The 12,708-nt window shown below is 36.4% G+C and overlaps 1 protein-coding gene across 1 annotated transcript; it reads right to left on the bottom strand.

Moving 5' to 3' along the window:
• Positions 1 to 7,124: 7,124 nt before the first annotated feature.
• lacc1 (laccase (multicopper oxidoreductase) domain containing 1) lies at positions 7,125 to 11,700 on the bottom strand. The gene is made up of 5 exons (XM_060876432.1): positions 11,062 to 11,700; positions 10,371 to 10,549; positions 9,775 to 9,940; positions 8,828 to 9,053; positions 7,125 to 8,469 (listed from the first exon to the last, which is right to left on the bottom strand). The coding sequence occupies exons 1-5, from the start codon at positions 11,588 to 11,590 to the stop codon at positions 8,280 to 8,282; spliced, it is 1,290 nt and encodes a 429-aa protein (XP_060732415.1). The 5' UTR covers positions 11,591 to 11,700; the 3' UTR covers positions 7,125 to 8,279.
• Positions 11,701 to 12,708: the final 1,008 nt, after the last annotated feature.

Here is a 12,708-nt window from a genome sequence, read left to right as displayed (position 1 = left end):
GAGTATTTATATCCATTATTTTTTCAATCTTGAAATTGTTCTTTTCACAGATAATTTTGTTTTCTTAAAAGATGTTTTCTTTCTTCAAATTTGATATTAAAGAGACAGACAAATTGAATTGGCTTAGCATTCTTTTAGGTGCTTTAAAATGTTACTTTGTTTACAATATTATTTAGTTTAGAATGAAAAATATTAGTATTTCAATTCAACTGTATTGAAGATATTTTCTCATGTTAATATATAGTCTTACAGTGTTGATTAGACAGGATTGTCTGTGTGTTAAAGTACAAGACCAGGCTCATTTTTTAGTTCAGTAATGAGTTCAATAAAATTCCAGCTCTATAGAAACATCTATTGTTTGGATTGTGTTATATAAAGACTGATCACTCTTTCCACCTTCACCAGTGACATCTTCCCTATACACACTACAAATACAGAAACAGAAACAAATGGCTTTGTTAAATAGAGGAATTGTTTTATACGCTCCAGTAAACTCACAATTTATGTTGAGGAATTGTAATAATATGCACCAGTGTAACAAAATCCTGAACCAGCTTGAAGTTTATGCATGTTTAAGGTAAAGTGATGACTGAAAAAACACTGCAAATCCTAATGTACTGTTATGTCATATATTAGATTGATTAAAGAATTTCAGCATCCTATAGTGTACCATATACTGTGATATTGTATAAGAATGTGTATGACGTATTTTAGGTTTATTGACAAAAATTGCACAACAAATTACAATATAATATATCTCGTGTTGATATATCAGCTCATCCTCAAACACGATATGAAGATAGGTGTGTCCTGGGGTAATCTATCACAGAAACAAATTCTTGCGAATCTAACCTTAATAGGCTGTTTAAACAGTAAACACACACACGCACACGAACACACAAACGCACTCACACACACACACACACACACACACGCACGCACATACACACAGTATTAACGTGTGTGTGCATTCTGCACTTGAACAAAAATATTTGAGGTTGATATACCATTGTGACTGTGATGCTGAGGGATGACTAACAAACATTGCTTTCTATGGGCTAGTTTGGATTGTAGTGGGAAAAGCAGAGGAATAACAACGAGCTCAATCTTTCCCTCAGGGAGTCCATGCTTTAATATGGGTCAGTGCTGTCATGGTAAAAAAAAATCCTTCTCCTCATCCCCAGCACTAGTCAACCTGCTGAGTGTGAAGGTAAAAACAACCTTGTACTTGTTAACACTCATTAGTTCCACAGGCTTGCATTAGTGCAGTAGCGAGAGTGAGCCAGCACAGAGACTTGACCAACAAACAACCTATTCAGCTCTGCAGTGGGGATCACCTGCAGCACACTGCCACTTCCTGCCTGTGCTCCAAGTCAGAGGAGAAAGCTCCATCTAAAACAGCTGGCTGGTCCTGCCCTGCCCACTTCCTTTCAGAATGTAAAGAACCAGTTTAGACCAGTCTTCAGCAAATGAGTCGATTGAAGTGGTATATGTTTTAATAAACCTTTTTTTTATGTATTTATACGCGATGTTTACCTAATAAACTTCAAACCTTATTCCATAACTTTCAAGCCTTATTCCAGCTTAGATAGACACCCAAATTCAGTACAATTGTCTAATTTATCTTTAACTGTCTACTTAAATAATTATATATGTAAATATATGCATACATGCATATGATCACACACATACCCTCCTTTAGCTCTACATTTTGGTTTATCATTTATGGCACAATTGTGCAGTCCTCAACAACTTCTATAAATAAACAAACAAAAAACCTCAGATGACATCAACAACAACAAAAAATAATACATTTCAAAATGTAAGCACATCTTATTATTCGTTAACATGCAGATCCATCTTTAGCAACAATAATTTAAAGTAAATGTTTTACAAAATTACTTCAGTTCATTGATGTTTAAGGGCATTTATTTAAGCTCAGCTCTCTTAAGATCCCTCCCACAGCATTTCAATGTGGTTTAGTTCTTGACTTTGACTTGTTCATTGCAATTTAGATTTTTTTTAATTCTTTAAACATACAAATGTCAGTTTGTTGGAGTGTTTGAGATCATTGTTCTGTTGCATGACTCAGCTTAAGCTCATGTCTCAATGACAGCAAGTTTCCCAGGTCATGTGACTGCAGAACAAACACTAATCATAACCCAATCACCATCATGCTTGACATTTGGCATGGATGTTGGTGGTGATATGCTGTGTTTGTTTTTTGCCAAACATGTTACTGTGCATGATGACCAAATATCTCCTCTTTAGTGCCATGTGTAGAACAGATATTTTTCCAGTACCTTTGAAGTTTGTTCAGATGCAATTTTTTAATCCATGCTGTCATATTATTTTGGCGAGAATGAGCATTTTCTTAGTCACCCTTGAATAAATGTAATACTTTTTCAGTTTATTTCTGCTGTCTTGAACATTCAATGTGCTTATTAAGGCCTGTAGGTCACATGGGATGCTTATTTTTGGAAAGACTAGCAATGGTCTTGGAAATCTAATTGTAAACAATCTTTCTCACTGTAGAATAAAAAAATCACATTTTTTAGAGATAGTAACAACAATTGTTTCTTTAAGGCCATGGCTGATGTTCGTTCTTCTTGATATGATTTAGACACATGCCTGAGTACTCCAGAACACCAAACTGCCAAAAGTGCATTTCATTTGTTTCACCTAGCTGCTAATTATACTCTTTATCAAATTTCCCATTCCCAAATTTGTTCATTAATAAGCACTAGCCAAAGGGTCTGAGATGTTGTGCCTTTCAGAAAGTTAGGGCCACCTGCTGTTTTAGCTAGTATGGATTTACAAGTCTTTTAGAATAATGACCCCTGTCACAGCCTTCCTTCTAACATGCAGACTGAAACTTATAATCCAAGTCTTATATGACTAAAAAAAGCAGTGTTCCATCATTTATGCCATTAAAGTGATTAGAGCTCAACAAAAAATATAAAAGACAGTTTAAAGAGTTGTTTCCACGGAGAGCTCAAGCATACTTATCACTATATTAGCTGATACCATTAGATCTATTAAAACATGGTGATTTCTTCTGAGGAAGAGAAAGCATAAGAGAAAAGTGACCCCTGATTAATTGTGCTTCTCTTCCATGAGCCTATTGGCAGAACAGAGCAGCTGGACAGAACCTGCTGACACGCCTCAACCACCCAAGATGAAGAGGACACTCAGCACTCTTTACATGATTACTTTCCCCAAGACTACAGCCAAAACCTCAAACAACCTTTATTCTGAAAAAATGTGTCTGAATGTATAAAGGTTTATGTTTTACACAATGTAGCAGCCTTTTCAGGCCTACAAAAGCTACATACATACTGTACATACATACATACATACATACAAACATACATACATACATACATACATACATACATACATACATACATACATACATACATACATACATACATACATACATAAAATGTGTATTTAGACAAACTGTGTGGCAAAAGCATCACCTTTTCCATGTGGATATAATAGATCATGTTTTATCATTTCCTAGTCAGTTTCAGCATAAGGTTTTACCTGGATCTGCTTTGGACTTGATTTGTGCCGAGAACTTGCCTCTAATACAGTTAATATAGGATGACTGTATTAGAGGCTATCATTGAAATATGTTTTTCTTCACTAAACACTAGCCCCTGCCATGTTATATATAGTTATATGCATTTTTTAAATGACCATGACATTTCAGTATAAAATCTGAATTTATGTGTGAGCTTAAATTTCTGTCACTACATTTTTGTATAATTACCTAATTCAGCTCTTTAGTATTCACTAGAACTAATTAAATGTAGTATGAGAGATGTGCCAGGGTTTAATTTTCTGCCACATCATAAATTTCTTTATATCAGATCAGCTTCCGTAGGTCTGCATGTGGAAAGCTGCCGAGAAAGCTGCTGCATCAGCTTCAGTGAAAATGATTCACTCTGCAGCACCAGTGATCCAGTCTGTACTGCAGAGAAGCCCTGCAGCCTCTGGAATAAGCTCAGGCACTCCAATGTTGAGTGCTACCTCTTTCCAGGGGACCTAGAAACCTACACCAATAAACCCGGCCATCAATTAGTTAGGATTCTTTCAAATAAAGGATAGTCAACCTGGTCCTTCACTCTGTCCAAAGCACCATCAAATGTGTCAGTCTCTCTGAATGGATAATGAGACAGTGAGGCAATATGGTCATTTCTCTATTCTCATGAAATTACTTTTACTGTAAGTCACAGTTGGAATCATCCTTTTATCCAGAAAGTAATTGCATGATATAGTAAGCTTGTTGTTACAGACTATTTACTATTTACATAACATGACCTTTCTCAGAATACCAGAGACTTTAGAGCTATTCATTACATTGTACTATGTATTTAGATCTGCTGTCACTAGGACAATGGACATCCATGAACTATAATATTTCTAGTTATTTGCTTTGTCTATTTATAAACCAATTCCTTTGTGTACATTATATGAAAGCGGACATGATCTCCAGGGCATGCTATAGGGAAAGGCCAGCAAGTTCAGACATGTAAATACATTTTTTTCTGTTTTTTTTTTTGTTTGTTTGTTTGTTTTTTGTTTTTGAAGCAGCTTAAACATCTTTTTGTTGTAGCTTTTGTCTGATATTAAATTTCTGCTATCATTGGACATTTTATGAGCAATTATTTATTTGTTTTTTTATTTGTAAATGGGAACACTCCATGTCTTTTTATATTAGCTTTCTGATTCTCAGCTAAATAAATCTTCTAATTTATACACATTGGTACTAACTACAACCTACCAAGTTACTAAAAACTGTTGAATGAACAGAGATCTGCTGCTATAGATCTGAGTGTAGGGATTTCTGCCATTTGAAGTTGTCTTACAAAGCATGTTCTTACTTCCTTTATGTAAGCACGGACAGGATGTGTATTTATGGCAGCAGGACTGAGCTCCGTGGGTGGCTGATACAGCCGTGTGCATTTGTAGTGTGTATAGGGAAGATGTCACTGGCGAGGGTGGAAAGACTGATCAGCCTTTATATAACACAATCCAAACAGAGACCAATTTGAGCTCTGAATAAAAGATTAAAAAGAAGATATACAAAAAAGTTTCCTTTCTGTATAAGCTGAATTTTAGACTTTGTAAAGTGACTTTTGTTTCTTTTAATTCTTATTGTTCATTTTCTTCATTTTGTTATTAACTTTTAGCTAAACATTGTTGAGTTCAGACTTAATTTGAACCAACACCGTATGACTATCACCATTTTAAATCAAAACTCTTTTAGTCCTTTAACACACAGTCACACACACGGTACATGGGGGAGGGGACCACCACTGTTACCACATGAAGATTAGCCTTTCTTAATCTCGTCTGTCTACAGTATAGCAGAGAAGTTAAGTAACAGTGTAATTGTGAATGCCACTGGTGTTGGATTTTATTTTAACTCTGCATTGTGTATTGTTTAATTTGTGAATTTTGGAAGCTCTGAACTGAAATGAATAATTTGCCAATAGTTACTCCTAAGGCTCTGAGTGTAGAAATCTGCTTAAAAAAATTGGATACAAATTTGACATGTAACAGCCTAAGGAATAAGCCTTGGGAATTATGGTAACTCTGATACACAGTAAATATTGTAATAATCAGTAGATATCATCCTACATGTTTGAATTATTTTCATGTAACTGCCGGCAACTTATGGGGGTCTGGTTGTGGGTCTGGTTGTTTCCCAGTCAGCCTTATCAGGTGAGAAATTGTTAGAGGATGAGGTCTTAAATCAATGCTTAAGAAGGTCAGACTGTGCCCCACTGACCCCAAACAATTTCTTGACTACATGAGCTCATGTCTGTATATGTTCATGCTCTTGGTTTTAGTTCATGATTTATTGTACATTCACATGCTAAATTAAAATATCAGATCATAAACATTATAAAGCACTGCACATAATGATGCTAGTACATTTAGTAAAGAATGTGGCTTTATGTGGGCACACCTAAGAACATGACAAATTAATTGTGTGGCTTTTAATGCAGGGGAAAACAGGTTTATATGGACATTATGATGATCACATTGTGACTGTAGATGATAATAAAAAATGATAAAGCCATTACCTGTTATGGCCATTACCCAGGTGACAGCCATTACCCCACTGTCAAACAAACTACATTTCTGAGCTACATTATGAGCCGGCCGCATTATGAGCCCCCATAACACACCTTTAACAATATACCTAGAATAATGTGACCAGGGTTAATGTGTACTTCCGTGTACAGTGGAGTGCTCACAATCTTTACTGAATGAATGATGAGTGATGGATTTGATGCTATTCTTTTCTCTTTCACTCACTTTGCATTGATAAATGCTTTTATAATGTAGAATGCAATGAAAGTTATTGTTGAATTACATTTACCCATGACCTACACTGTGTTTAAAAATAACATATTCATATTTAATCAGACTTAATCTTAATTCAGCATGGTTCAGTTTCAGTTTTAAATGTGACATTAAATTTCATGTTTGTTTGTGTGTGTGAGGTTTCAGTTTCACATTCTCTTTTAGCTCACATGAATGCAGGTACCTGCACTTTTAATCCTGGTGTAGACACAAAGAAGACCATAAACAAGCCTGAAAGGAGTGCCCCTCCCATGGAGTGGAAGGATAGAGTATACCACTCACATAAGAGATGGCACTAATCTCTGAGAAATAGCTTCCACAACATATATCTTTAAGCTCTTAATAAATAGATGTGCCATGTTGTGCTTATCATGACAGGACATAGCTGAGATGTTTAGAATGACATGGCAGAATGGCTGTTTGTGATGGAACTAAATTGCAGCTGGATGGGAGCCAATCAAATTGTTAACAGTTCACACAAAACAAGCACATGTATTTTAAAGCAAAGTGAACAGAGCCACCTAGTGTCTGCTTTTATACACAGGCACCGCATGTCTGTGACCTACATAGTTTTTCAGGATGAGCTAATACTGGGAACATAACTTCTTGGTGCTAGTTAAGATTTTTTTGCTCTCTAATTGGGTTTCCAATATGAAAGTGAAGCCCTTTGTCTTACAGTTATCCTCTTTTAGAGTGCAAAAAAAAGTAGAACTGCATGCATAGTCCATCAGAGGAGTTCATTAGTTACGATTTTATATTTATTGTTTGGTGCCATTTAATAGTTCTGACACACATATTCAATATTTCATTCATTCATTCATTCATTCACTGTTGTATCACTGTTGCCATCCAAGCCCTCAAGCAACAGAACACCTAGAACCAGGTCTCTATGGACTCACACAGGACATTTTGAGCACCATACATTGCACACATCACTTTGGAACTCTTTTTGAACTCTTTTTGCACTGGTCATTTTACATACTTTGCATATTATCATGTATATAACATATATAAATTATATTTAACATACTTAACTGCATTCCATCCCATTCATTGCATATTATACAGATCTGTTTTTATTCTTAATTTTTGTATTAATCCTTATTTTCAGATTCATAGATCTATGTTCATTGTTTATTTTTTTTCTCTTTATTTATCCTTTTCATTTTAATTTCTATTGTATTTCTTCTCACTACAAGGAACAGTCATAAAACACATTTCAATACATTTGTTACTTGTATGTGACAAATAAAATTTGAATTTGAATTAATTACGAATTAATTAAGATCATTGTGAATCAAGGCACAATGCAGAGATGCACCATTGGTGGACCTTGGAGCCTTTCGGTGGCAATGCTGCATTAACAGCGTGTATATATAATTCTTACAAATTTTAAATAGTAGTATTCTACTAATAGGATAACATGTACTGCAGTGGCTCTCTAATACTGGGCACTCTTAGAAACTGACCTCCCCCACATAGATCAGCTACTGGAAATAGCCTACCATAGAAAATGAATATTGAAGCTCCTTAGAGAATTATCAGAATGATATACTCAGTATACCTCTACAGGGAGAATACAGAGAGGTGCTGCTAACTATTGTTCATATTACTTAATCAAAATAGCATTGCAATTCATTAAAACAAACAAATTATAATAAAAATGCATTATTTACTCCTACTATCTGCAAAAAGCCTGTCAATGGCTCTCAGTCTTCAGAAAACATGAGATGAGGTAAGTGGTATGGCAGCAATATGTCTAAATACAGTTTATCTTCAGATGTACACATCTAACCAAACTCAGTATTGAAAGTACTGTGAATATAGATGCTTTTTGTTTCTGCAACAAATGGAGATGTTGACATTGTATAGCTCAGGCACTGATTCTAAAGATCCTATTGTTTAAACTCTTGAGGTTCCTTGATCCATAGGAAGCCAATCTGAGTGCCAAAGTTGAGGCCATCTCTCACATGGGAGAAGAAGAAGTCAGAATGGCAGGAGGTGCAGAGGGTGAGGTTCGGTCTGTTTGTCACTGTGTTATCCTGGATGTGCTCTGGGAGGAGACCACCTTTCTCCAGGAGGACCCTAAAAACATGTGGGAGAAGAGAAAGGGACAGTTTTCAGCAATTCTACAAAGTGATACTCCTCCAAAGGTCACTAGCAACGTAGCAATAAAGATTTTAGTACTTTTTGTAATAAATCACCTAAATTACCACCTTGCTTATCCTTTTTAAGTACAAAATGAAAACATTGTCATTATCCAGCATTGCTAAGTAGTCATTTTCCATTTATCATCAATCACCATTAAGTCTTGTAAATTATTAGGTGTTCTAATCATTTGACATCTCCCAAACCTTTGATTAATGGCTTTTCTCTAAAATTATTATATCAGATATTTCCAGAGTATAGATCATTTGAAAATCATAAAATATTTTTTTTTTACCTAGTGGCAAGTCTGATATCCACATAAGGCATGGGTGACTCTGTGTCTCTGACACAGTCTGAATGGATGGCCTGAAATTTTTTTGCAGAATTTTGTTCCAGAGAGAAACAGCAGGGTCCAACAGAAGGCCCAATCACAGCCACCACGTTAGCAAGCTCACTGCCAAACTCCCGCACCATGGCATTTACTGTTGCCATAGCAACTCCCATGAGAGTTCCCTTCCAGCCTATGGAAAAAAAAAACGTTTGAGTTTGACTCTTTTTTCACTAGCATTCTGTTGAGTATGTAATATAACAACCACAACAACAACAAGAAAAACAACACAAAATACATTTCTCAAAAGAAGAGCCAACAAAAGCATTTTCTGCTGTAATCATTTTTGTAAATACTGATTAATCTACTTTACATTATGTAAATCATCAGAGTTCTACCATGTTACCATCAGTGGAAACCATGAAACAAGCAAATGTGTGTTTCAAACAGGTAATGAAAAAAATTTAGGGTATTTTTAATATATCAAAGGTCAGAGTGCACAGTCGTAAGTCAACAACCACAACAGCTAATGTAAAAACACAACAATTAGGCTGTTTCATGTCACATACTATGAACTTGTGTTTGAGCATACAGGTAATTTTATACACATCAGGTCATTTTTAGAAAGAGTTTGGATTTTATATACATGAGATCAGGACTGTTTTGACAGACATTATTTTTCAAGCATATTTATTTAATGGTTGTGCTTTCCAGAGGAGGGAATAATCATATGGAAAGTACATAAGAACAATCTAGGTATAAATGTCATTTTAATACTAGTGCAAATGTAATCAACATTACTGTAGAGCTCATGAGGAACTGAGATCATTTCTATACTAAAATTGCACTCAGAAAGCAAACAGATGTTCACTGATGAAGATGTGAAAGGTTAAGTGAAACATGAGTTAAGTCACCTGCATGTGCTACTCCAATGACCTTTCCCACAGGGTCAGCAAAAAGCAGCGGCATGCAGTCAGCTCCTGGGGCTGCTATTACAACACCTGGCTGATTGGTCACAATGCCATCATAACTCTCAGGTTCTGGCTTGTTCATTACCCACACATCACTGCCGTGGTTAGCCTAACAGACAAAACAGAAGCTCCAACTTTACACTGATTTTTCTGGCTGTAAGTCATTATGAAAAAAATAGACTAAGACAAATATGATGAAAAGTCTCTCAGTAATTTAACTTCTGAATCAAGATGAAAGATAAATGCATAAGATAAAGATAAACAACCTGAACCAGACCTCATGTTTGACAGAGGCAGGTTTAAGCAGTGATACCTGCAACAGTTTGCATTCAGCTTCTTAATGAACTGTGTAAAATACACACATATATTGACATACAGAATTCTAAAATTCCCAAGCAGTAACTAAGAAGTAAAAAAGTAGCTAAAAAGAAAGAAATCTTAATTGCATCATGAATTAAAGTGGCTTGTGTGGTATTATTTCCCTGTGCATTGTGGATTTGTAATTTTTAATGAAGTGTTTGCAGGGTCAGGAGAACCACCTTAGAGAGATGGAACTGATGAGGCTGAAAGCCGGCATGCAAGCCAAGGCGGCGAAGATTCTCAGCCACTACAGCGCGTGAGTCTCTGCGACGGGGACTGCTAAACAGATTTAGGGAGCTGAGAGTGCTGATGTAGGAAATTCCTCCTGTTCTTGTGGTAAAGCCATGTGCAAAGCAATCTTTGAACATGAAGTCATAAGGGAGAAATGACACATTTAGCCATATTCTTCTTTTCACAAGTTCATTTAAAAGTTCCATTACTAAAATAACAACAAGAATAACAAGAATTAATAAAGTGTTTTTCATGTAAATGTTTATCACTGTCCCAACAAGAATCCTTAAAGTGATCTCAAGTCATTTTTCATGTCTCTTCATGTACAAGGGTTTTCAATTCTCAGTCCAGGGTTGAAATGCACCACAGAAACCGACAAGTCTTCAGATGTGCCGAACAGGTTAGTAGAAGTGATAAAAACATGGCTTCAGAGGTTTGTAACTAAATGTCTTGGTATCTAGCACATCTGTAAAACTGAAACAGTGATAAACATCTGTACTGGGAAAATAACAAAAGAGCCACTTACTTAAAACTCACTTTAAAGAATTTTAAAGGCACTTGTTGAACGTCTGGAAGTGATGAACGTCTATGCAAATTTTGGACACAAATGATCTGAAGGTTTCCTTCAGTGAAACTCACCTGAGATGAGTGAAGACTTAAGGACTGTAATTTCTCCTCGGAGCGCTGGGAGGCGCTGTAGGAAGCCGCTGATTTGCTCTGTAAGCTGAGTGAGCTGGAGGCAGGTGTTGTTGACTTGTGTGAAGGCGCAGGAGTCGCATTCCAGCACACTGTTGTAGGTGAAAGCGTAGACCTCGGTAAAGAGCTGCTTCTCACACGCCTGCATCTCCTCGCGCCGCGCATGGCTCGTCATCACGTGCACGTGTCTAACGTTCAGCTCGTCCGCGGCTTGCTTGAACGCGTACAGCACGGCTACACAACTGTCGTCTGTTAACACATAGACGTGTCCGTTCAGACCAGAGCACTTCTCCATAACAAACGTCTTAGTGAGTTCTTCAGACCAGCCCACGTGCTGTTGGATAAAAATGTAAACAGGTTGCCTCGTGCCATTTCCTAGAGAGTTCAGTAGTTTGTTCACGCGCTCCTCGAGACACTGTGTGTACCGAGAACAACCGGGATGAACCAAATCCGCCAGGATGATTTCAGCCATCACAGCAACAGCATGGAGTGTGTACAGAAAACGTTGACTTTGCAAACATTCCGCTAAGAAGTCCTCTGTAGATGCTTCACGTGTTTGTTTTTAAGCGCTGTGAATGTGGAACTTTATGTACTTTACACTTCCTGTTAGCTGACGGAACACACCGCCCTTTCTGGAAAGTCCTGAACGGACAGTACAAGTTTATGATTTATTATCTTATAAACGTCAAACTACAGGCATAAACAAATACAGAGTCAGGGCTGTAACAACTTTTTAATACGATTATAAATACAACAAAAGTCGATAAAAACATCAGGATATTAGCTGTTACTGTGTCTCCAGGTGATTAGTGACATTTTCTCATGCAACGTTCACCTTTCTATCTTTACACAATACTAGACGGATTTTCTCATTTCACCAAACACGTTTTAACTGATGACATTTACAGTTAGCATTTCAGCATATTGAATTAACCACATACAAACCACCAGGAACTGCAAGGTACAAGGAAACTCCACGGTATAACTAACCAGACCTTCTTCCTCTCAGGAAAGCCCAACATGAACACAGCAAATATCTATATAAAAGCTTACTAGTTAAATTGTTTTTGCTGTGTAGGTTTTTTTGTGTGCTTACAGATGCATGCATTTAAAGATCACATCCACACATCAATGTGTGTATTAGCAACAGCTGTAGAGTTAATTACTATAGTAATAAATTACATTAATAATAGTAATACTAATAGCTGCAATATATTACATTACAACTACAAATTTATTGCTGAATCATGACATGAATTATTAAATTAGATCACCATAGCAACCAAACAACCATGTGCTGCATGTTTAATACTAGAATAATATTTATTTCAACAATAGTTTCAACTCCAAAAATGTTTGGAGCCTGCTATCAACCCTGTTTGTTGGGTATTTTATTCTCAGTTTCTGGGTGTAAACAGATTCATTCACTGCTTTTTCAACCCCACTGTGTGAGTCTTGTTAAACCTATTTACTAGAGATGAGCCGGATACTCGGCTGAAACGAGTATCCGGTACGGATAAAGCACTTCTGCCGAGTACGAGTATTATACGAGTCAACATCTGTGCTCGGATTGAATGAAAATCATCACTG

This window comes from Tachysurus vachellii, chromosome 8 (assembly GCF_030014155.1).
Source record: "Tachysurus vachellii isolate PV-2020 chromosome 8, HZAU_Pvac_v1, whole genome shotgun sequence".
NCBI classification, from domain to species: domain Eukaryota; kingdom Metazoa; phylum Chordata; class Actinopteri; order Siluriformes; family Bagridae; genus Tachysurus; species Tachysurus vachellii.
Note: the sequence above shows the minus strand (reverse complement) of the source record. Positions and strands in the feature narration are given on the sequence as shown.

Bases quoted from the DNA above. Each gene is read 5' to 3' on its own strand.
- lacc1 (XM_060876432.1), bottom strand. From the start codon at position 11,590: ATGGCTGAAATCATCCTGGCGGATTTGGTTCATCCCGGTTGTTCTCGG. The intron at 10,550-11,061 runs GTGAGTTTCACT...TCATGTTCAAAG, and splicing joins TAAGTCTTCACTCATCTCAG to ATTGCTTTGCACATGGCTTT. The intron at 9,941-10,370 runs GTGGTTCTCCTG...TTTGTCTGTTAG, and splicing joins ATCAGTTCCATCTCTCTAAG to GCTAACCACGGCAGTGATGT.